General features: G+C 56.7%; 2 protein-coding genes across 13 annotated transcripts in view; one reads left to right on the top strand and one right to left on the bottom strand.

Moving 5' to 3' along the window:
- Positions 1–23,592, bottom strand: part of Dock6 (dedicator of cytokinesis 6) — a 50,988-nt gene that overhangs the window by 25,290 nt on the left and 2,106 nt on the right. For 6 of the 12 annotated variants that reach the window (XR_009587035.1, XM_060370679.1, XM_060370712.1 and 3 more), the window contains exons 2-23: positions 20,173–20,260; positions 19,493–19,668; positions 18,230–18,298; positions 17,917–18,046; positions 16,737–16,952; positions 15,396–15,481; positions 14,273–14,339; positions 13,945–14,094; positions 12,001–12,081; positions 11,758–11,911; positions 11,499–11,626; positions 11,292–11,385; positions 10,929–11,091; positions 6,057–6,174; positions 5,899–5,969; positions 5,628–5,766; positions 5,430–5,531; positions 4,388–4,474; positions 3,968–4,199; positions 3,568–3,729; positions 2,799–2,962; positions 2,072–2,176 (exon numbers count right to left, since the gene is read on the bottom strand). Coding sequence is in view for 11 of the 12 variants with exons in the window: in XM_060370679.1 (XP_060226662.1) it covers positions 2,072–2,176; positions 2,799–2,962; positions 3,568–3,729; positions 3,968–4,199; positions 4,388–4,474; positions 5,430–5,531; positions 5,628–5,766; positions 5,899–5,969; positions 6,057–6,174; positions 10,929–11,091; positions 11,292–11,385; positions 11,499–11,626; positions 11,758–11,911; positions 12,001–12,081; positions 13,945–14,094; positions 14,273–14,339; positions 15,396–15,481; positions 16,737–16,952; positions 17,917–18,046; positions 18,230–18,298; positions 19,493–19,668; positions 20,173–20,260 (2,782 nt within the window). In the remaining variant the exon portion in view is untranslated. Of the gene's footprint in view, positions 1–2,071; positions 2,177–2,798; positions 2,963–3,567; positions 3,730–3,967; positions 4,200–4,387; positions 4,475–5,429; positions 5,532–5,627; positions 5,767–5,898; positions 5,970–6,056; positions 6,175–10,928; positions 11,092–11,291; positions 11,386–11,498; positions 11,627–11,757; positions 11,912–12,000; positions 12,082–13,944; positions 14,095–14,272; positions 14,340–15,395; positions 15,482–16,736; positions 16,953–17,916; positions 18,047–18,229; positions 18,299–19,492; positions 19,769–20,172; positions 20,261–23,592 lie in introns of those variants that run through there. The other 6 variants (XM_060370722.1, XM_060370691.1, XM_060370681.1 and 3 more) reach the window with 4 other exon arrangements.
- On the top strand, positions 7,907–9,994 carry Angptl8 (angiopoietin like 8). The gene is made up of 4 exons (XM_021643834.2): positions 7,907–8,220; positions 8,393–8,554; positions 9,487–9,596; positions 9,707–9,994. The coding sequence occupies exons 1-4, from the start codon at positions 7,924–7,926 to the stop codon at positions 9,732–9,734; spliced, it is 597 nt and encodes a 198-aa protein (XP_021499509.1). The 5' UTR covers positions 7,907–7,923; the 3' UTR covers positions 9,735–9,994.

Raw genomic sequence — 23,592 nt, forward strand, 5'->3', positions numbered from 1 at the left:
CGAGAGAGAGAGAGAGAGAGAGAGAGAGAGAGAGAGAGAGAGAGAGAGCTGACATCTTAGTGCTCCGGAGAAGGAGGCAGGAAGAGTGTGACTTCCAGGCCATCATGGGCTACAAAGAAAGACTTTCTCTCAAAACACAACAACCAAACAAACCGACACTCCACAAGACACAGAACAATGGAAACGGGGCTGGGGGATTTGGCCCAGCGGTAGAGCATTTGTCTTCGAGTGCGTAAGGCCTGGGCTCCACCCCAGCCCTCGGGAGTGCGGGTGGGAAGGATGGAGTCAAGAGTGCCAATGAAGGTGAGGTGATGCGTGGGCTGGGTGCGCATGGCACAGCAGACACAAAGGCTGGCCAAGGCCCCTGCTTCAGGGCGCCATGCAGACAGGGAAAACATGGCCAGTGCAGCACGGATGAGGCTAAGAGTTAAACTGAAGGACTGGACCAGCAAGTGGAGTTCATGAACGTGGAGGAGGAGTGTAGAGACAGGAGGAAGACAGGATGGAAGGTGAGACAGCGAAGATGGTATGTGCCAAGCACCCAGGACCACAGGCCTGGCCTCCCACTCCAGCCCTGCCTCACAGAGCCTCAGCATGCCCTTAGTGAACTGGGCACAGGGGCAGTCCTTGCTTCGGTTCCCTTGCCTGGCTGTCTGGTCAGGAGAAGAGGCTCAGTGGTGGAACTGACTCAGTCACCGGTACTGAGTGTCTGTCGCTCCCATGGCCACTCAGTTTGGCCACCCACTGCAAAGACTGCTTCCCGCCTGAAGCACTACCCTGCTGAGAGCTTCTCCCAGCCCTCCAAATCCTAACTGACCCTGTAGGAAACTGAGGACGACCTGATTAAAATGCTAGGGATTGAGCCTGGTACAAACCAGCCACATGGGCTAAGGACATGCTTTACCGCTGAACCTCATTCCCAGCATTTTCCTTTTGGGACAGGGTCTCATGTTCTCTAGGCTGGCCTCAGACTCCCTACACAGCCAAGGATGACTGATGCCTCCATCTCCAAGGCTGGAGACGTGTTTACAGGCATGTACCAACATGCTTGCTTTATGTGGTGCTGGAGATGGAACCCAGGGCTGTGTACGTGCCAGGCCATTGCTCCATTTGCCGAGCCCCAGCCCTAGCCTGTTGAAGGCAGTTATGGCAGCACTTTGAGCCTGCTCACTCGCTCTATGGGTGTCTATGGGATGTGTGCTGCAGCTCAGGAAATCCCTCTGAGGGTCTACCCTATGCCCTCACTTGGGGCCATATTGCTGAGCACTTCACTGAGAATCTGGTTTGTTTGCTGGGACAGGTTCTGAGGTAGCCCAGGCTGCCTTGAAACGTCTAGGTAGCCCAGGATGACCTTGAACTCCTGTCTCTGCCTCCCAAGGGGAACTGGAGCCCAGGCCTACTGTAGGCAAAGCCCCTCCTGATACCAGGTCCCTGGGAAACGACACAGGTGGGGAACTACAGAGGCCCAGGGCTGCCTCACCCTTCTGAGGGTTGACCATGTCAAGGAGGTGGTTAGAAGTCCCCTAAAACAGATGGTTAGAGGGCAACAGCCATGCAGTGGTTATAGGTGTGTAGATTTGCATATGACCTGTGTCCATTTACACACCACCCCAGTGTCTCTGTCTCTGCTGGGGCTGGGGTCTATGTTTGTTCCCAGTGTTTTTGTTTAAGACGGTGTCACCACGCAGCCCTGGATGGCCTCCAAATTACCATGTAGACCAGGCCTGCCTTAAACTCAGAGCTCTACCTGCCTCTGCCTCCCAAGTGCTGGGATCAAAGGCGTGCGCCACCATGCCCCACCTTGCTTCTTAGTCTTAATTTTACTTCCTGGGGGTACTGAGGCTAGAACCCAGAACCTCGTGTCTGCTGTGAAAGAACTGGGCCTCTGGGCCACACCCCCAACCAGGGCAGCACAAGGCTGACCACAGACACCTGGGACACAGACCTCCACAGCCCCAGACACAGTCACGCGGGGTCCTTGCTGTCCCTCAGGCAGCCCCCAGGGATTGGTGCACTGCAGGCAAGAAGGTGGGAGGAAGTCATGCAGGGCAGAGGCAGGTAGGGAGAGCACCTGTCTGGGCTCGACCCCGCAGTGCGGAGGCGCCCGGCGCAGCACGGCCTTGCTGCCTCCCGGAGCGTAAGCAGAGTTCACCCAGGAGTGCGAGCGATCGACGCCCTGAGGACACACAGAGAAGGGGCGATGTCCTGGGCCAGGCACAGGGAAGGAGGCGGGGAGGCCACGGGTGGGCACTGCCCCAGAGCACAGACATGCCACGAACATACCTGGGAAATGTGCGGTATTCGGGTGCTCACGGAGTGTATAATGGCCTAGTGCACGTGTGTTCAAACCCACGTAGGTATACATACGGAGAGCATGTACGTATGTATTCATATATGGACATATATATGGGGCCCGACCATATGCACTCGTACATATCTGTGCATGGGGTAACTGCATGCGTGTGTGTGCAGAGGATATGTGTGTACACGTGTGCCCATCTGTGCACGTATGAACAAGAACACACGTACCTGCTCCTTCGCATTAGTGTGCAGGCTGCGTGTGTACCCAAACCTGCTGAGCCACATGCATTACCCTCCTTTTCCAGGCACCCCAAGCCCTGCCCCCCCACAGTGTCTGGTCAACTGAACAGTGGAAACCGACCAGCCCTGCACAGCCTCGGCGTGGCCCCATGGCCGGGACCGCCTTCTTCTGAGCAGTGGCCTGCCGCTTCCCTCCCCCTCACCCAGCCTGCAGCCAGGCCTGTGAGGCAGGAGGCCTCCGGGCCCCTCTGCCCTACCTTGCTGGCTAGGATTCGGGACACCTCATCGTCCACAGAGCCGGGGACCACGGCCAGGTCAGGGTTGCTGCTGCTGATGCTCTTAGACCGCGCCAGGTAGAGGCTGGTGGGGCGGCTGGAGCCTCGGGCCAGGGTGGCGGCCTGTACGGCTTCTGGAGGGACCCCTGAGGAGAGAGGGAACCCGCCAGCTCAGCACCTGCCAGCACACCCCAGGCCCTTGCCGTGCGCGAAATCACTTTTCTTCTCCGAGTTTCCATGTTGGCACTGGAGAATGGAGCTGAACATGATGACTGCTTTGTGGTGATGGAAGACACTGGGACAGGCCTGTGTGCCCGTGTGCTCATAGCCGTTATGCATTCTGTGTGAACGGGGAGAAGCTGACTTTCTTCCTGTCAGGGCTGGGGATGAAACCGACATCCTGTGCAGGCTGAACACTCCAGCTGCCGGAGCTCCACCCTAGCCCATGGCCCTCAACCCTCATCCCTCTCTGCCCCTCCCTCTCCTCCCTCTCCTTCTTTCTGGTGCAGAGATTCAAACCCAGGGCCTCACTCATGTATGCTACTCACACACACACGATCTCTCTCACACACACACTGACAAAGCCAGTCTTGGTGAATGCTCTGTGGAGGAGAACTTTCCAAGTTCTCTCTCGTGTGCGGCTCTGGGCTTTGCACTCCCGGTGACCCCTGCTTATTCTCCTACTCTCCTCTACTCAGTGTGTTCTCTCACCAGCATCTCTCGTGACCCAGCGTTCTCCACCGACACTCACCGCCAGGCAGGCCGGGGTCACCACCAGGGAGGCGAAAGGCATAGTGGACATAGGCGGCCAGCAGTGGGCAGTGACCACGGGAATCTTGGACAGCCTCCAGGTTCCGGTGCACAAGGCTGGCGACATGAGCCATGGCTTCAAAGGCTCCTCGGCCCAGGTTCACTGTCGGACAGAACAAAGGTCACGCCCCGCAGCCCACGGCCTCTCGGGTCCCCATTCACCTCCCAGAGGCGGGAAGGGAAGAGGTGGAGGGGCTCATCCGACCACTGGAATCTGAAAGGCCCAGCACCTGGGTGCAGTGCTTTGGGGTCACTTCATACACTTCATATGGGGAAACTGAGGCCACAGCAGCAATGAACTATAGGAAGAAACTCGGGGGAAAGAGACCACAGTGGCTCACCCATCTGGCCACAAATGATCGGTGGACGCACGATCAGGCGGACAAGCTTGTCTAGAACGTGGTGGGAAAAGGCCACCAGGGGCTCTGGGCTGGCAAGACGCAGTGCTGCCAGGCTGGCCCGCAGCTCCTGCTCCACAGTGCCCTCGCTCAGCACCGTCTCCTTGAGCCGGAACGGGAAGGTCCCTTCTTCTAGAACATGTACCAGGGTGAAGAACTTATCCAAGTGGGGGTCCTAAGCAGAGGGGAAGGCACCCCGTGAGCAGAGAGCCGGGCTCCCTGAGTCAGCAGTCTGGGACAGATTAAAGTCATGTCCAGTGGCTGGAGGCCAGACCTTTCCCAGCTGCAAGTAAGTCTTGCTCAATCCCAGGGTGAGCAGGAGGGGAACAGGCCGGCATCCTGGGTTCCCATCCCACTCCGTACCTGGGGGTGCACGGACGACACAGCCGTGAGCTCCACACTGAACACGCCCTTATGGCCGTCCACCCAGCGCATGCCCGGCAGCGCCACCTGTGGGAGGGAGAGGTGGGGAGCGTGACCCTCCCCCACGCATCAGGCCACCAGGTCAGGCTGTGGCCCTAGCCATTGCGACACCATGACCGGAGAGTAGCCCAGCCTGCGGGAGCAGCAGGGTACCCGTCTCCAAGTCCATTCCCAGTGGATGAGGGGAGAGCCCTGGGAGGAGGCTGGAAACGCACAGAAAATGGACATAAGTTCAGAGAACGGGCATTAACTAGAAAGAGCAGCTGGGTAGCAATAAGATTGAAAGAGGTTTTGTTCCGTGGGACTTGTTGATCAGGAGGGTAAGGAGATGGTGGCAGTGCTGTGACAGCAGGAGAGCGAGGCACAGCGCTCCACACCTGTCCCCCGACACTTGAGAGACAGAGGCAAAGGTATCCTTGACTATACAGAATTCCAGGTCTGCCTGGGCTATATGTGACCTTGTTTAAAAAGACAGAGGAAAAAAAAAATCCCCAGAGCAGACAAGATATTCCAGTGGGTAAACATTTACCGCAGAGTCTAAAGACCCAAGTCTAAGCCCTGGGTCTTGCACGGAAGACAGAGCGTACTCACAAAACTGTTCTCTGACTTTCACACACTTGTCATGGCACACGAGCCCCCACCCCAAAATAACAAATAAGAATTAAAAAAGAAAAAAATCTCAAGGTTAAGAAAGAAAGAAAGAAAGAAAGAAAGAAAGAAAGAAAGAAAGAAAAGAAACACTCAAGCTGTTAATGGAACGGAGGGCCTGAGGGACCTGTGAGGGAGAACAGAGAGAGGAGAGGGCACACATGGGGTGCAGCTGCCCACAGAGACATTCTTATTGGGGTGGCAGGAGACACAGGGGACCCTCGGATGCCCACTGAGGGCACAGGGCTCCCGGGGGCATTGGAGGGCAGCAAGCAGGAGGCTATAGAGGACTTCGGGGCAGTAAAGGCAGCTGTGTCGAGGCCCAGGCACGTACATCAGGGGTCAGCACTGAGTAGCTGGGCGGAGGCTGGTCCACAGACACGGGCAGGCAGAAGGGACCAGTCCTCAGGCGGCCATGTTGCAGTAAAGGGATCCACTGGGGAGAAGAATGGATGAGGGTCAGGGGTGACTGGGGGACCTTGAGCGGGAGGTGGGGGGCAGGGGAAGAAACTGTGGGGTAACAGTGGCTCACAGTGAAGCCCACAGGTGTCTCCAGGGCTGTTCCTGGCCGGGGCTGGCAGCTGACGTGGTAGAAGGTGAAAAAGAGGTGATGGTTCTCGGTCACGCAGGCAGGAAGTCTTAGCTTAAATTCCTCATAGAATTCGGGAGACCTAGTAAGACAGGGCCTCAGCTTACCTCATTTGCATGCCGAAACCTAAGCTTCTGCTCCTCCTGCCTCATGCAAACCCCTGCACTTGGCTACCCTGAGCCCCTCGGAGTCTCCCAGGGTTGGCCCCACATACTTGTTATGGTAGACCACCGGTGTGAAGGCCTCTCGGGCGAATTCGCTGCAGCTCGATTTCCCAAAGATGACCTGCAGGAGCGGGGGTGTGAGGGACCCACTGGGGACAACCTAAGCCTGCTCCGTCCCTTCCCTCCAGGGCAGGGCCACCACACTGACCGGCAAGGCCTGGCTCTGGTCTTCGCCCGCCATGTACTGGATCCGCACGGCCAGGTTGCGCACGGAGCCCTGGCGGCTGCTGAAATTGAGGCTGTGTGGGTACACAAACAGCAGGTTCCTGGAAAGGGAGGTTTTCAGAGTGGAGGGCCCTTGAGAGGGCCGGGGACACAGTTAGAACAGGGTGGGCTGTGACCCCAGGCATCACAGAGGCTCGAGGCCCGGTGAGACCTCGGGACGTGCACCTCTAGGTGCGGGGACACAGGGCCAGGCATAGAATCAGTTCTAACTCAAGCTCACCCTGGTCTACAGAGCTCTAGGTCAGCCAAAGCCGCACAGGGAGACCTTGTCTCAGAAAATAAAACAGAAACCAAACAACGGCAAAGGTTTGAGAGCGGCTCTCAGGGAGCAGATTTGAGTTTGCTGTTTGGCGGAGGGTGACATTAAAGGCTTGACTTCCGTCTCCACCTCCAGAGGGTGGGGCGACAGCATGTGCCGCCGTGCCTGGCACATCAGGGGGACCTGACGCCTCTGGCCTCTTCGGACACCTGTGCTCACACCCTGCCCCCAAACACACAGGATTGAAACAATAAAACGAACCTTTTAAGAAGGTGGCGCTGGTAGCCAGGTGGCATGGCTGGACCCCCACACACCCCACTACCACCTTTGTTGGTCTATAGAAGTTATGTTCCGTCTCTCTACAGACAGACTCAGAACCTGGGCTGGAGTCCCGGTCCCGCCTCCTTTCCCCAACTGTAACTGCACAAACCCCGACCCCCATCGGCCTCTGTTGCTCTATCCATATGATGGGGGCACCTGGCCTGCCCGTTCAGCCTTTGTAACACAGTACCAACCACCAGTACCCTCATCGCACAGTACCCTCCGAGAGTAGGTTCCATTCCAGGCACTCAACATGAAGGACTAACCCCACGGCCATTTTTGGGGGTGCTAGGGATGGAATGCCGAGCCTGGCGCATGCCTGGCGAGCCTTCCACCTCAGAGCTTTACCTCAGCTCTCATTTTCTTGAAATAAGACAGTCTAGTCCCGTAGCCTAGGCTGGCCTTGAACTCAAGTTCCTCCTGCCTCAGCCTCCCGGGTGCTGGGACGGACGTGAGCCACCACACCTGACTGACTTACTAACTTTCCACTTGCAAACAAAGCCATGGCTGTTCTTTTGGTGTGAGTGCCCAGCAAATGCTCATTACTACACGTGGGGCCCCTAGGCAGGGAAAGCGAGGTGCAGCAGTTGGCTTGCGTCTTCTAGGAAGCTAAATCGAAGTTAGCACGGATCATGGACCAGGCCAGGAGTCAGGCTCCATGACCCCAGGAGGGGGCTGTCACTGCACTCTTGCCCTCACCTCCCCTGCTACCAGCCGCACCCAGTGACCCCTGCATGAGTGGCTTGCAGGAAGGAGACAAGGAGAGCAGATGACACACAGTGCCTGGAGTCCATGAAAATGGCCACCACAAGACCCCGGCCTGCTCGAGCGGCCCCTCTGGGTGACCCAGCAACATGGCACTGCTGCTCCGGTGTGTGCAGAGCCATGGCTCACGGAGGCCGCGTCTGCGCTTCGATGGGCAGCTGAGGCTCCTGGCAGTGCTCCAGTCATGAAGACCCCGGCACTAAGATCTCGGGCCCGAGCTCTCCCACTGGCCCCCACCCCCACCCACCACAGCTGGCCCTGAGTTCCAGCAGCATGGCATCAGCGTGGCCTGCTTAGCCATCGGCCTGATGCAATGGCTGTGCCCCTGCCAGGTCCTTGTGCAACAGTGGCTGGCTAACCATTGACCAGGGGGGTTAATGGCAGTCTGTGGAAATAAAAGGCGGCCACAGTGGCACAGGAACCACACCCCCTGAGACTGTCAGCCATGGCTGTGCTCGCTGTCTGCCTCCTGTGCACCTTGGCAACAGTGGTGCGCTCTGCCCCGGCGGCCTCTCCGGGTGGTCCAGAGCCAGCTCAATATGAAGAGCTGACCCTGCTCTTTCACGGGGCCCTGCAGCTCGGCCAGGCCCTCAACGGCGTGTACAGAGCCACAGAGGCTCGCCTGACAGAAGCGGGGCGCAGCCTGGGCCTCTTTGACCGAGCACTGGGACTTCTGGGCACAGAGGTCAGCCAGGGCCGGGATGCGACACAGGAGCTTCGCAACAGCTTGTCAGAGATTCAGGTGGGCCCTGGAGCTGGGGTGTTTTTGGGTGGATGAGAGGCTGAGGAAAAGCTAGGTCCAGGGTGTCCCACTGTCCTGGTGAGCTCAGGATGGAGGAGGAAAAGTGAGAAGGTGCTGTGTGAGCAGAGCTGAACTAGGTGAGCTCGCTGATGCCATGCCGTGTGTTGAGCAGGTGGAAGAGGACGCTTTACGGCTTCGCTCAGAAGCCACAGCCCGATCGCTGCGGGAGGTGGCCCAGGCCCAGCAGGCTTTGGGGGACTCGGTACGGAGACTACAAGTCCAGCTGAGAGGTGCCTGGCTCGGCAAAGCCCAGCAAGAATTTGAGACCTTAAAGGTAAGGGGCTCCCGGGTCTGAGGGGGGTACAGCCCTGCTCCCCAGCCAGAAGCCACCACTGAACCCTGAGCTAAAGGACATGAGCCAGTTGTATGTAGGGTTCCAGCCTCCGTGACCTTCCGGGCCTCAGTTTTCCCATTTGCTAGCAAGGGCAGGAAGCAGGCATGGCGATGATCACCTGTGATCCTGGAACTCCAGAGGCAGGGCAGGAGGAGAAGCTGAGAGCCAGCCTTGGCTGCACAGCCAGAGGCCAGCCTGAGCCACATGGTGACGCTGTCTCAAAAAGAACAGCAGAAGGATGACTGGGTGCGGCATTCCCAGCACTTGGGAATACAGCCCAGGGGGTTAGGAGTCCAAGGTGATCTCTAGATAGACATGTCAGTTCAGCTTGGGCTACAGGAGACTCTATCTTAAAATGAATGAATGAGTGAATGAGATCCCATTATGGGACCAAAAGGAAAAGGCACTTGCTGCCAAGCCCAGTGACCTGAGTTCGATCCCCAGGACCCACACGGTGGAAGGAAAGAACCCACTCCCAAAAGTTGTCCTTTGATTTCCACATTTGCACGCCGGTATGTGCACACACTAGATAAAATAAATTTTAAAATAAAATAAGAGCAGTGACAGTCATTTCGGGGCAAAGCCGGAGCCTCAGAGTGCAGGGGGAATGGACACAGTAAGTGCTCAATAAGTGCTTGTTACCGTGGTATCTGGTGCCATGTATTGAGAACCCAAGCAGTACTGTTTGAGGTGCATTTACAAACAATGCAAAGCAAGTCCTATCTTAGATACACCTTACAAATGGGGAAACTGAGGCCAGAGGGTCTCGGACACTCGCTAGGTCACGTGGATTTTAACAGAGACTCATGCAGTGGTCAGGAGATGGGAAGTGACCCAGACACCCCAGCTAAGGTCTCTGTGCTACCTCACAGGATCGAGCCGATAAGCAGAGCCACCTCCTATGGGCTCTCACCGGCCACGTGCAGCGGCAGCAGCGGGAGATGGCGGAGCAGCAACGGTGGCTGCGACAGATCCAGGAGAGGTGAGTGTGGTCAGGCCTACATCTGGGGCAACAGGGGGGTGTTGCCGAGATCCAGTGAAAGGCATCCGGACCCCACACTGGCCTTGACTGAGCTCCGTCTCCCTCCCTAGGCTCCACACGGCAGCCCTTCCAGCCTGAGGCTAACCTGGAGGCCACTGAGGACCAGTCACCTGGAAAGGAACAGTGAACGCGCTCCCTGAAGGCCCTGAGCAGGGTGGATGGAGCTGGCTGCCCCAAGGCTGGGCTTGGCTAGTGGACCCTGCTTCCTGACAGAGCAGAGACAGAAGCAAGCAGGCGGGATGGAAGGCAGAAGACAGAGCCCCGTGGAGGGGGGGCTGGAGAAGGGCACGAACCCCTCTATGCCCACACACACCCCCAATAAAACAGAATAGAAGCAATCGGCGGAGTGTCTATGCCTGTGTCTGGGCAGCGGCTCCATCCACACAGCCCAGCACGCACGGCCCCAGGCCCAACTGCAGAGCCACAGCCAGGCGGTGGAGAGGCACACACTCGCCATCTTAGTGTCGGGAGGGTAGAGGCAGGAGGATCCGCTCCTGGAGGCGGAGACAGGTGGACCCTAGCCAGCCTTGGCAGTTGCAGGCTGGGAGAAGGCTCTGGTTAAAAGCACACGTGGCTCCTGCAGAGGACCCATAGGCCATTCCCATCACCCATGGCTCACGCCACTGGCAACTCCAGCTCCTGGGGCTCCAAAGCCTTTGTCTCCTCACACCTCACACAGGTGCACATTCCCAACAGGCAGGAGTGTGACACAAACACCGGTGCTCACTCACTCTCTCTCCCTTTCTCTCTCTCCCGCACACAAAATTAAAGATAAAAACCAGGCGTGGGGGTGCACATCTTTAGTCCCAGAACCTGGGGGGCAGAGATAGTGAGTCCAGGGCCAGCCTGGTCTACAAAGTGAGTTTCAGGCCAGCCAAGGCTATGCCCTGTCCCAACACAGCATAAGAGTAACACTAACTGTTAAAGAAAAAAGGTGGGGTTCCTGAGATGATTCAGAGGGTAAAGGGGTCACCGCAGGCAAGCTTGGCAACGCGAGCTTTGCTCTCAAAACCCACACGGGGGAGAAGAACGGATGCTTTTCTGCAAGTTATCCTGACCCCATACTTGAGCTGTAGGCCGCGCCCACCCCCGAATAAAATTAATAAATATGATCAAAAGACTTTTAAAACCGGTGGACAGCGCCTGAGGAGCAGCGCCCACGGCTGCTCTCCGGCCTCATACACACACAGGCACGCACTCCTGCACACTTGAGCACCCCTAAGAGCGCCCTACAAAGGAACACACGCGCATGCGCGCACCCGTAAACTGTACCTGTAGCAGGTATGTGGGGCGTAGACCTCGCGGGCTGGGAACTCCAGGATCTCCTTGGTGGGCCGCCCCCTGGGGTCTGGGTAGGGCTTCACGTGCAGTAACTCGGGGGACAGGCAGAAGTGGAGGTTCTCAGGAGCCGGGGAGATGTCGATCTTGAGCTGGGCTGGGAAGGAGGGACTGTTTTCACCGCCTCGGCCTCCAGCTGTAGCACTTGAGCTGGGCTCTGCCTGTCCCCTGATGTCTCCTCCATCGGGAGCTAATGCCCACGAGCCGCCCTGCTCCACGCCCGGGGGTTGGGTGCCCAGTTCCCGTTATCCTCGGCGCGATCTGCGGAAGCTCTGCTCTACGGGGTGGGCCACGCACCAGTCACAGGCCGCAGACGCCTCAGCAGGGACGATGGTCGCCGCATGTCCGCCAGAAACTTGAAAAGGTCTTCATCACTGAGCCGTTCTGCCTCCTGCCAGAGACAGGTCCCCATCGGGGCTGAAAGCCCTTCCAGATGGACGGGTCCCCAGGGGGAAAACCCCTGCGTTCCCTTCCTCCCAGGCCCCGTGTCCTATCCAAGGTCACCTGTTTAAAAAAGTTGGTGACGGTTAGCGTGGCCGGCCGAAAGCTGGAGAAGCTGCAGGCTTCGTCCCCACTGCAGCCTCGATCCTGGGGCCCCCGGCGGCGGCGCTCCGCCCAAGTAGGCCGGCGTTCTAGGAGACAAAGGTGGCAGAGGGGGCAGGAGTTAAGGGGTGCTGGTGGTAGAGGGGGAGGGAATTAGAGGAGGCTGGGGATTAGACGGCTGCAGTGCCGCGGTCAGCCAGCAAGCGGCGCTCGTCCTCACCGCCCTCCGAGTCGGAATCGCGGTCCTGCGGCGCGACGCTGCTCACGATGTTGGCCAGGTGCACGGCCGTCCAGGCGAAGGGCATGCGGTAGCGGCCCAGCCTGGTGCAGAACTGCTCGGCCGCCAGGCGCAGCCGCTCCAGCTTCTCTTTGTTCTGTGGGGAGACGCCCCGGCCCCCGGCTCAGCGTCCCTCCCCTGTGCCTGGACCTGCCCTCCCACCCTGGGCGGCTCACCCCCTCCTACCTTCACCGCGTCGGCCTCCTTCATCACCATGTAGGGCTCACAGCACTCGCTGATATCCCCCTGCTGAAGCACCTTTTCCAGCTGCAGGGCAGAAGGGCCCAGCGAGGGGCTCCTTAGCCCCCTCTCGGCCGTCTGACCCTCCTCGACACAGACCCACAGGCACTTCATTCAAGACTAAGGATGAACTCAGGGCTCCCGCTTCTCTAGGACAGACTGACAGCTGCCATGGCTCCCCGGGTCCTCAGGATTGACTCCCAGCATTCCTACAGCAACTCCACTGTCTCAGCCCTTCCCTCCAGCCCACCTTAAGCTGCTAATTCTCTCTCTCTCTCTTTCTGAGATAGGATTTTACTATGTAGCCTGGCTGTCCTGGAATTCTCTTTGTGGACCAGACCGGCCTTGAACTCACAGAGAGCCACCTGCCTCACCCCCTCAATGTTGAGACTAGCGCTGTGCACCACCATGCCCAGCTTTTTCTCTTTCTTTCACGGAATTACTTTTATTCTTAGTTATCTATACGAGTGCGAGGGCAGTGCCTGTGGTGGCCAGAAGAGGGCACTGGATCCCGCCCGAACAAAGGTCTAAGGCATGAACAGTGGGAGCTCTCAACTGCTAAGGCGTCTTTCCAGCCCCTCCCTCCCTTTCTCCCTTCTTGTTTTGAGACAGGTCCCCACTGTGAAGATCAGGCTGGACTCAAAGTCACTAAGATGGGTGTGCCTCGGCTTCCCAAGTCCCACCACTGCCTGGCCTGGCCTCAGTTTCCATACTGAGGATGGAAACCAGGGCCTCCCAAATGCTGGCTGAGCACTTTACTACTGAGCCAGGCAACCAGGCCCTCACGGGAGGATTCTAAGAAGACGCTCTGCTGCTGAGCCATGCCCCCTTCCGTTTTATGGGCTGCACGCGGACTTGCAATCCTCCTGTGCTCTGGTTGGCTTTTTGTCAATCTGACACCAGCCAGGGTTATCTGGACAGAGGGAACTTCAGTGGAGGACACGCCTCCCCTCAGACTGGCCGGTAAGCCAGGCTGTGAGGCTTCTTCTTGAGTGATGAGTGATGGTGGTCCTGGCTGCCTAAGAAAGCAGGTGGGGCTGGAGCTGTTAGGAGCACTGGCTGCTCTTTCAGAGGGCCCGGGGTTCAATTCCCAGCACCCACACGGCAGCTCACAACTCTCTGTAACTCCTGTCCAAGGGGATCCACACCCTCCCACAGAAACACATGGAGTCAAAAGACAGCTGTATATAACAATTAATTAAAAAAAAAAAAGCAGGCTACACATAAAAAGCAAGCAGATAGGCAGCACTCCTCCATGGCCTCCGCTTCAAGCTTTGATTCCCGCTTCCTGCCCTGGCTTCCCTTCATGATGGAGTGTGACCTGAGAGGTATAAGCTGAAGTAAATTCTTTCCTCCCCGAGTTGCTGCTTGGCCGTGCTGCTGTTTGTCACAGCAGCAGAAGCCTGCTTCAGCCTCTGAGTGTCACAGGCATAGGACACGGCACAGGACATGTTTTCATCAGTCTGCCCTGATATCACGACCCTGAAACACAGGACCAGGACTCCAGTCCTGAACATCTCAGGAGTCGTGGGACCCTAGGCAAGGCACATGTTCTGTGCCTCAGTTTCCCCACTTATAACATAATGACCATTACAACCTTCACCTTGAAGAGCTGGACCCGAAGCAGGCTGTACCTAAGTTAAACCTAACTGACATAACCATGACTGAAGAAATCTCAGAATGTGCTGGCTCACCTTTCTGCCCCATCCACAGAGGGAGTCTCAATTGTTCTGTTTGCTTTAAGACAAAGTTTCTATGAGCGGCCTCAGCTGCCTCAGACACACAATCCCCCTGCCTCAGCCTCCAACTGCTAGAATCATGGTCCATCCCACTGAACCCCTGGCTGGGTCACCATATTAAATCACCCCCTTGCAGGGCCCCAGTCAGCACCTTGACAACCAGGAAGATGTCGGGAGAGGGGTAGGTCACGGAGAAGATGGCAGAGCGTGCCAAGGTGGAGATGGCCGGGTGGGTGCCATGGGCCCGGAGCAGCCCCTTCACGGAGTCCGAGTTTAGGTCAAAGTAGAAGTTTTCTGAAATCTGGGGATATAGGACGAAGCTAGCTGGGAGATAGCAATCCCCAGCCCCCCACCAAGGAGAAAGAGGGAGGGAGAAGAAAGGATGGCTGAGAAAGATGTAGGGAAGGAAGGAGTGAGGAGAAGGAGGACAGAGGGGAGAAGGAAGAGAGGGAGGAGGAAGTGAGGAGGAGGGCACCCACCTTCTTTTTCTCCCGTACATCATACAGGGCCAAGGTGCCAAAGATGGGCTCAATTTCAATCTCAAACCTGTGGGCAAGGGGGACCGTTCTGTGACAGCTATCAAACATTCTCTGCACGTCCTTCCTCTCCTTCCTTCCTTCCTTCCTTCCTTTCTTTCTTTCTTTCTTTCTTTCTTTCTTTCTTTCTTTCTTTTTCTCCTTTTGGGACAGGATCTGATTCAGCCCAGGCTGGCTTCCAGCTCCCTATGTACCCCAATTCTCCTGCCTCTGTTTCCCAAGTGCTGGATCGCATCTTGTCTCTGTGATGCTGTGCATGGAACCCAGGGCTCTGTGCACACATTCTACCCACTGAGCTACCCCTCAGCCCCTGCTGTGGATGCCATGAGGCTTTCCACTCTTTTGGACAGTCCTGTGCCTATACTAACTTACCAGATCTGCCCCCTCCCCTGGGAAGTGAGCGTATGTGAGAAACTGAGGCACAGAACTGCTTGAGATCAGAACACTTGCAAAAACCAGGATTTGGGTCTGGTCTGCCCATGCTCCTGCTGAGACCCAGGGTGGAGGGTGGGAGCCTGGCTCCCATTCGCTTGTCCAAGGCCTATCAGTATAAGGCCCCAGAAGCAGCCAGAAGAGCGTGGGAACGGAACTGACAGGAAGTGCACTCAGAGCCTGGCCCTGCCCCTCCTGGACCCTGTTTCTGTCTGGATCAGAACAGGAAACAGATTTCCATTCTGGCCCTCAGCCCCAAGCTCAAAAGTTGGGAATCCAGCTGGGGGCTCACGGGCTCACTCAGCCAACACTCGCTGAGCGCCTGCTGTACCCAGGACAGAGACACAGAGTGTATCACAGACTGGTGATGGTAGGCGCCTGGAGGAGGTCTCGGGACCCAGAGAAGCGGCAGCACAGCTTGGGAGACCACGGAGTAGGAAGAAGCATGGCAGTTTCCCAGACTGTCAGTGAGGGAAGTGGGAGGTGGGGTGGGAGGAGGGAGAGGGGGCGGGAGGGGCAGGGGCGGCATGGCTAAGGCGGAGACACATGTTTAGGACCTGTGCCTTCTGAGAGGGGAAGGAAGAGCCCACAGCCCTCACAGCACGGAAGCCCACGGGGCTGCCCTATGACTCACTTGAGTGATAGACATTTCACCAGGATCCTCTGTCCAAAGTGTTCTCGGGGCGGCTCGGGGCGGCTGCAGCGCTCTACAGCTTCATCCTGCAGAGACAGGGGGTGGGGTGGGACCCGCAGGGAGGGTCCAGAACACCTGGCCCAAGACCAGCTGCACCCAGCCCTCAGCCCCAGTGTCCCTGCCCCAGGCCTGCGGGACCTTCTTTTTGGTTGTTGTTGTTCTGTTTCCCGAGACAGTCAACACTTCAGTATAAACTAGGTGTTCGACGTCGTGGCTTTGCTCAACTTTTGACTCATGTAGGCACTCTGAACACACCCAAAGTAGGTTAAACTAGTAGTCAGCGAGAGAGCAGTGTTGCACATTTTTCTGTTTTTTGCTTTCTCGGAGATATGGTTTTATGTAGTCCTGGCTGGCCTCAGATTCACAATGTAGCCAAGGTTGACCTTGAACGTCTGATCCTTCTACCTCCACCTCCCAAGAGCTGGGATTATGGGCACAAGGCACCAGGCCAAGCTTGGATGCACTTTTGACTTACATATTTTGAACAACTTCTTTTTTGTTTTGTTTGGTTTTGGTTTTTTTGAGACAGGGTCCTGGACTTGCTTTGCAGACCAGGCTGGCCTGGAACTCACATAGATCTGCCTGCCTCTACTTCCCTGAGTCCTGGGATCAAACGTGTGCATCACCACGCCTGGCTCATATTTTGAATTTTTTTAACTGCACATGTTTTTTCTTTCTTCTTTTTTAAGATTTATTCATTTTATGTATAGGAGGGCTCTATCTGCATGTACACCTGCAGGCCAGGAGAGGGCATCAGGTCCCAGTGTAGATGGTTGTGAGCCACCATGTGGTGGTGGGGAACTGAACTCAGGACCTCCGGAAGAGCAGACAGTGCTCTTAACCGCTGAGCCATCTCTCCAGCCCCCACCTTTTGAATTTCAAATAGGTTCATTGGGCTGTAACCCCATCATAGGCCAGGAGTGTCTCCATTCACTATACCCAGTAAGAATCGGCTGAATAAGCACGAGTTCGCAGCCAGCACCCAACAAGTGGTTAAACAAAAACATAATGGTATGCAGTTGATGCCAAATAAATGGCTAGATAAACAGAGACGTAGACGGTAGGTGTCAGCACACTGGCTGATTAAACAGCAGTATACGGAAGGCAGGCAACGGACATTGGCTGAACGACTGTAGAGATAAGCACTTAGGGCCTGCCGAATAAAGGTGAGACACATAAGAGTCTAAATAATGCCATTCGCTGAAGATGGGTATACAGCAGGCAGCCGGTGAATGCTGGCCGGCTCCCTGGTCTGGGGGCGGTGAGCTGGCGGGCACCCACCTCGTCAGGAGCCGGGTACAGGGTGAGCAGGGCGGGGGCCCGCTGCTGCCGCCTGAGGGCTTCGTTCCGCCTGTCCACGTCCTCCGGGGCCGCCCGCTCCAGCAGCGTGGGCAGCAGGGAGTCTGCGGCCAGGTTCCTCAGGCTGAAGATGCCCGAGGCGCCGCTGCTCCGAGGGGTGTCCTCTGGGGAGCCCGAGCAGTGCTGGCCATCGTCCTGCTGCGGAGAGCGTGCAAGGGCTGAGCACCGGCTGCATGCACCTGCCCCCTGAGTCTGTCCCGTGGACATCTAGTCTACAGGGGAGCGAGGCCGAGGGGCAAGCCAGGGCGGGCTCACCGCTGCAGGGGCCACCTGGGGGCCTGGCTGGCCTCTCCACACACTTGTAGAAATAGGTCTATGCAGGGAGCTCTTCAGCACTGCTGGGGGAGGTCCTATCCCACAGGCCACCCTTGTCTGGCCAATCAGAGCACATGACGGCCTCTCTACCTTTGGGCTAACCTCAAGCTGGCCACACTGGCTAGCCCCAAGGATTAGCTCCAAGATAAGAGCACCCCTGGGATGCCCGATTAGAGCCTTCCCCGGGACTCTGTTCATGGCTGGCAGGAAGAGGAGAGTCCTTTCCCCGACGTGTGGCTGACCTAGGTCCTCCCACAGCCAACTGTGCTGGAAGCCCTGCCTCAGACCTAGTTCTGCTCCAGGACTGTGCGTCTCTGACCTGCCTGTGGGCCTCAGTCTCCCCGCCTGCATCTATTTTCCTTATTTAATCGGCTCCCTGCCCCAGCCGATTATGGGACCCAGGCCTTGCATCTGCACAAGCCCTTTACCGCTGAGTATACCTCCCAGCGATACAGCTAACAAAAATGGAATCCATACTAGTAATAACAAATGACTACTGGTATACAGCAGGTGTTCGGTAAATGCTGATTAACAAAACATAAGCACTATATTTACATTATTTGTTGTGCCTCAGTTTCTCTGCCTATGAAGAGGGATAATGGTTTCGGATCCCACTCACAGCATGAAAGGAGCAGAGAGCCTTTAGTATACACTAAGCACTCAATAAACGTGCACAACGACTCTTAACTCTTCATTGTGGGGACTTATTTCGCTCATTGGGATCAAGGCTGACTGCACCATTTTCCTGAGTCTGACCCCTCAGTGACCCAAGCCAGGGCTCCCTCACCGCGTCCTCAGGACCCATCTTCTCGTCCCCAGAGGCATCCTGCTCGAAGACCTGGCAGGTGAGGCCTTTCTGCCGCTCTCGCTGGGTCTCTGTAGTGATGGGGCTGTATGCTGTGCTCAGGTGCTGGTACCTAGCAGGGAGGGGGCGGGCAGGGCTGAGCGGGTGGCAGGGGGCGGAGCTGGGGCCTCTGATACGTGGGGTGAGACCATGTGACACCTAGTAGGTCCTTTAACGGTCCTTCTTGGAAGGAATAGCCGTGGAGGGGCAGAGGGACCAGCAGGCCGGGGCAGCCTTTGGCTCCGGTCAGACCCACCTTCTGCGCACAGTGACCCAGTCCTCCGAGTACATCCGCAGCGCAGCCCTCACCTGGGCATCCAATGTTCTACGGCAAAACACAAGCAGGTAAACAAAGGCAGGGTGAACATCTCCGAAGGCCCGGGAGGAAAGGACTATGGATACCAGCGCTCAGGAGGCGGAGGCGGAGGGGGAGGAGTGCTATGGGTTACACAGCAGGCTGGGACGGGGTGGGAGGCCCTGTGAGGACGCAGCTCAATGGCTGGCTTCCTGTCCGCCAAGCCCTGGGTCCCCGTCTCCGTACTGCAGAGGCCGGGGCGACGGGGAGACAGGCAGGAGACCGGACGTTCGGGGCCTGGGCTGTAGGAGCCCCTGCCTCGGAGCATAAAGGCAATGGGCTGCAGAAATGGCTCAGTGGCTAAGATCACTGGCTGCTCTTGCAGAGGACCCGAGTTCGGATCCCAGCACACACAAGGTGGCTCACAGTCACCTGTAACTCTAGTTTCAGAACATCCAACGCCCTCTTCTGGCCACCACAGGCAGAAGGCTCGTATGTGATGAACAGACTTAGAGCAGGTGGGGCACCTATACGTGCAAAATAAAATAAATAAACCTTTTAAAAAGTGAAAAACATGTAGCTGAGCTGGGTGCAGCAGCACAAATGCCTGTAAGCCCAGCACTCGGGAGGCAGAAGCAGGCATATCTCTGTTAGTTCAAGGCCAGCCTGGTCTACAACGAGAGTCCAGGACAGCCAGAGATACACAGAGAAACCCTGCCTCGAAAAAACAGAAAAAAAAAAGTGTCTGGAGAAATGCCAGGGGCATGAAGTCTGGGAGTTCAGATCTCCAGCACTAGTGCATGGTGGCCCCCCAAACCCCAAACCTCAGAAGGCAGAAGCAGGGATCCCTCAAGCAGGCTGGCTAGGAGTGAGAGAGAAGTTGGAGTGAGGGACCCTGCCTCCATATGTTAGCAAGAGCACAAGAGTTGACCTTTGACCTCTGCGCAGGGGCATGCATGAACCTGCACACATCAATTAAGAGCACACAGAGAGAGAGAGAGAGAGAGAGAGAGAGAGAGAGAGATAGACACATCCACAAACAACCACAAAAAGTTTTTAATCAAAGATGCAGAAATGAAAGCTCAGGCAGGGACAGTGATTTGTCCAGGGCCACACAGGTGTGCAGAGCCTGAAGTTGAACCCGGGAGTAGGAGATGGGAGAGGAAGTGAGGTGTGTGTGTGTGTGTGTGTGTGTGTGTGTGTGTGTGTGTGTGCAGAACGCACCCATCCTCGGGGACCCCAGACTCTGTGGTCCGGCATTCTCGGGGCTGCTTCAGCAGTTCTAGATCATCAGCCGGAAACTCCATCAAGTCCCTGAGGGGGCCGGGCTCAACTTCCGGTGGCCGGCTCTGAAGCACATCCTCAAAGTCCAGGGGTTCGATGACCTCCGTCAGAGGGACCTGATTGAAGCACAGTGGCCATAGCGCCCCCCGGTGGGAGGCTGGGGTATGCGCACAGCTGACTTTAGGCTGCCCGAGAGGATGGTGGGGGCCTCGGAGGCTGCGGAAGGTCCAGTGAGAGCAGACTTTCCACAGCAGCTTGGCCAGGGCCCTGCCCCTCCCTCCAGGGACTCCAGGAAGGAAATCACACCCTGGTGTCTGGAAAGACTCTAAGGGTAAAAGGAATGGCCGGAGACAATTCCTGAGGCCCCACCCCTTCCCCCTGTGGCAGGAAGTGTCTTCCAGCCCCCAGCCTAGGGTCGCTTCTGGGTGGTCCAGGAAGCGGGTGTCACCCCTTGGCCACCCCTGGAACACACACACACACACACACACACACACACCCCTGCATCAGTGCCCATGGGTGAGGGACAAGGCCTCCCTCCTCTCTGGCCACTGAACACGGGGTTCAACCAGCACCACAGCAGGGTGTACCCCACGGCTGCCAGGCACAGGGCTGGGACTCACCCCTAGGGAGCTGCTGGAGCGCCGGCTGGAGTGGGGCGAGCCGCTGCGCTCCCGGGACACCTGCTTCCGGACCTCAGCGGCCACAGTCCTGGAAAGCCAGGAAAGGGACGTGGGAGACAAGAAAACTCAGGTGGGGGGGTCCAGGGGGGGATGGGGTAGTTTTATTTGTAGGAGAGAACATGAGTGATAAAAGGAAAAATAAAAACAAGGGCTTAAGAAAACAAAACAAGAACCAAAAAGAGACTCGTGAGATGGCTCAGCAGGTTAAAAAGCATGTAGGCGATGACCCCTCCATGACCCCAAGCATGAACACCAGGGCTCAGTCCTGCCAAGAGCCACATGGTAGAGAGAACTGACTCCCAAAAGCTCCCCTTACTTCCGGGTGCCACACATGTAAACAAACTAAAAACAGTCAAGGGCTGGGTTGTAGCCCAGCGGCAGACGGCTGACCTGCATGTGACAGGCCCTGGGTTCCATTCCCAGCGCCGCAAAGCTAAATAAAAGTGATTAAAAAAAAAAAAAAAAGGCTGCAGGCCTCTCTGCACCCCAGTCCCTTCCTACACAAATCAGACACAGACATGCCACTGTGCCAGACTTGAGGGAGTGACAGTTTCCTCCCCCGTCACTTCCGTCCCCTAGACTCATGGAGGTCCAGAGGGAGACGTTCTTTCCTGGGCTCTCCAGCACTCCACGCACCTAATCCGTCCCGGCTGTGACGCCACTCTGGGCACAGCATTCATGCCTCCCAGCCCCAGATTACACACTCACAGCTGCCCTGACCTAAGAGGGGTTACGGGAGAACACGGGTCCCGCTCACCGACATTCGGTGAGTATTCTGTGTGTGTGTTCTCAGGGAGGCTAGGGGCAGCTGCCGGTGTGGAGACGGACAGGGCCCTCAGCTCGGTGAGGGAAAAGTGCTGGTGCACTCCTGGAATCCTGGTCCTGGAGGAGGCGGTGCCTCTAGGTGTTAAAACCCTGAGGACCAGCCTTTCAAAGCATGAACCCTACTGACACACTGAGACCAGCCTGGGGGTGGGGGGTGGCGGGGGGAACAGTCTTGGTTTACACCAGTTTCCAGAAAGTTGCTCCCTTCAGGGACAGCCAAGGGTGGGACAGGCTCCTCCGTGGCACGGGGAGGAATTAATGAGGCACCCCACGGCAGCCTTCCCTGCGGACTGACTCGTCCACAAAGAGCAACCTGATACTGTCCCTGTGTGACTTTGGGCAGGTAGGGCATCTTTTCCTGTCCTCGGTGACTGTTTCTCTCCTTTGAGTTTTTGGGAGGCTGGGATGGCTCACTCGCTAATAAAGAGCTCTACACTGAACCACATCCCCAGCCCAGGTCTGTCTTAAAAATCAAACAGCAGCTGGGCATGGTGGCGCACGCCTGTGGTGCCAGCACTCAGGAGGCAGAGGCAGGTGGATCTCTGTGAGTTTCTGGATCTACAGAGCGAGTCTAGGCAGCCAAGCTTACAGAGAGAAACCCTGTATCAAAAAAAAAAAAAAAAGAAGAAGAAGAAGAAGAAGAAAAGGAAGGAAGGAAGAAAGGAAGAAAAAAAGAGGAAAAAAACCCTAAATAGCTGAAAGCCTGAACTTTGGGGCCCCATTCCTTTCCGCCTCCAACCTCTGTCCACACCCATGCCATTGCATGCCCCTTCCCAGTACAAAACAAACCAGTTACTATCGTTTCTAGAAGGCAGCACGGTACAGTTGCTGTAGCTCACGGTGGGTGTTTGCTTCGCTGCCTGAAGCCCCTGGTTTACCCAAGCAAAACCAAAAACAGGTAAAAGCCAGTTGGTGGCAGTTGTTTTCCTCCTCCTGCTCCTGAGCCTGGGTGCTCAAACTCAGGCTAGACTGTCAGGCTTGGCGGCCAGACCCTGCCCTTCGGAGCCCTCTCGCTGGCCCTGGCTGCAACATTAAACTTAGACTTATTGGTTGTTGGTTATTTTTGTATGTATATGAGTGTTCTGCCTGCATGTATGTGTGTGCACATACACACCTAGAGCCCTCAGGGGTTAGAAGAGGGTAGGGCGTCTGATCCCCTGGACTGGAGTGATTGTGAGCCACCGTGTGGGTGCTGGGAACCAAGCCTGGGTCATCTTACCCCCTGAGCCATCTCTGCAACCCCAGTGAGACTAAAGTGAGTGGATTCACGCTCAAGTTCAAACCCTCTGAGCAGCTCCCTTAGAGCCTGGGGCACTCGAGGCCCCTGGGATCATTAATTTTTAAAAGGTGCCAGGACAGGCATGGAGGCTGTGGCCCCTCCCCAGCTGTTCTTTGGCTAGAGAAAAGGACAGGGGAGGGCGGGACATGCCACTGGCCTTGGGAAGCAGAGATGAATCTGCAGCCCGTTGTTACTGAGTACTCATCCCAAATTCCTACGATGGCCTTATGCCCCATCGCTAGGCAGTAACCGGGCAGAAGGGCGTGTGTGTGCGTGTGTGTGTGTGCGCACTCGTGTGCAGATGGAGGCCAGAGGTTAGTTTCATGTGTCTTCAGGAACCATCCATCTTGCTGTTTGAGGCTGGCCTGGGGCTCTCCATTAGGACCGGCTGTGGGCCAGGGAGATCCCGGAAGCCATCGTTCTCCATTAACCGGGAACCCAGGGTTCTAAGTGTTCCACCGGCACAATCTGGCTTTCACACGGCACTGAACTCAGGTCCTCACGCTTGTATGGCTGTTCACTGACTAAGTCATCTTCCTGCCCCCCAAACAGCTTTTGAGCCAGGGTCTCCTACAGTCCGGGCTGGCTCCAATCCTACTAGGTAACCCAGGCTTGTACTCAGCACCCTCCTTCCCTCCATGGCTTACATGCCAGGATAACAGACGTCATGCTGATAACGCCATCATGCTGAGCCTTCTCCACATTTCTCCCCCAATCTGACTAAGCTTCCGGTGTCCTGGTAGACTAGTAGAACATCTCTCTCTTCCTCTGTCTCCTCTCTCTCTCTCTCTCCTTCCCCCTCTCTTTCCCTCTCTCTAGGGTTTCTCCGCGTATTCCTGGCTGAACTGGAACTTGACCTGCTGACCTCAAACTCAGATCCCCTGCCTCCCAAGTGCTAGGATTCAAGGTGTGTGCCACAGCTACTGTGGCCACTGCTGCAGTGTTTCTGCAGAGATAGCCTCTGCAAAACGGCCCAGCAGATAAAGGCGTTCGACACCAAGTGACCTGAGCTTGACCCTCGGGACCTATGCAAAGTGGGAAGGAGCACGCGCCACCTTCAGACCTCTACACTGTGTGTGACACCTGTGCACACACCTCGCGCCTGTGTACACACCCCGCGCCATAACAAGGGCATTTTTAGGGCGGCAACACACTGAATTGAACGGAGTGGTTTCCACACACCAGGTCACAAGTTCAACAAGAGATACAGTAGCAACTGCGGAACTGAGACCCATCCTTAGGAGGCAGAGGATGGC

This window comes from Meriones unguiculatus, chromosome 1, assembly GCF_030254825.1.
Source record: "Meriones unguiculatus strain TT.TT164.6M chromosome 1, Bangor_MerUng_6.1, whole genome shotgun sequence".
NCBI classification, from domain to species: Eukaryota; Metazoa; Chordata; class Mammalia; order Rodentia; family Muridae; genus Meriones; species Meriones unguiculatus.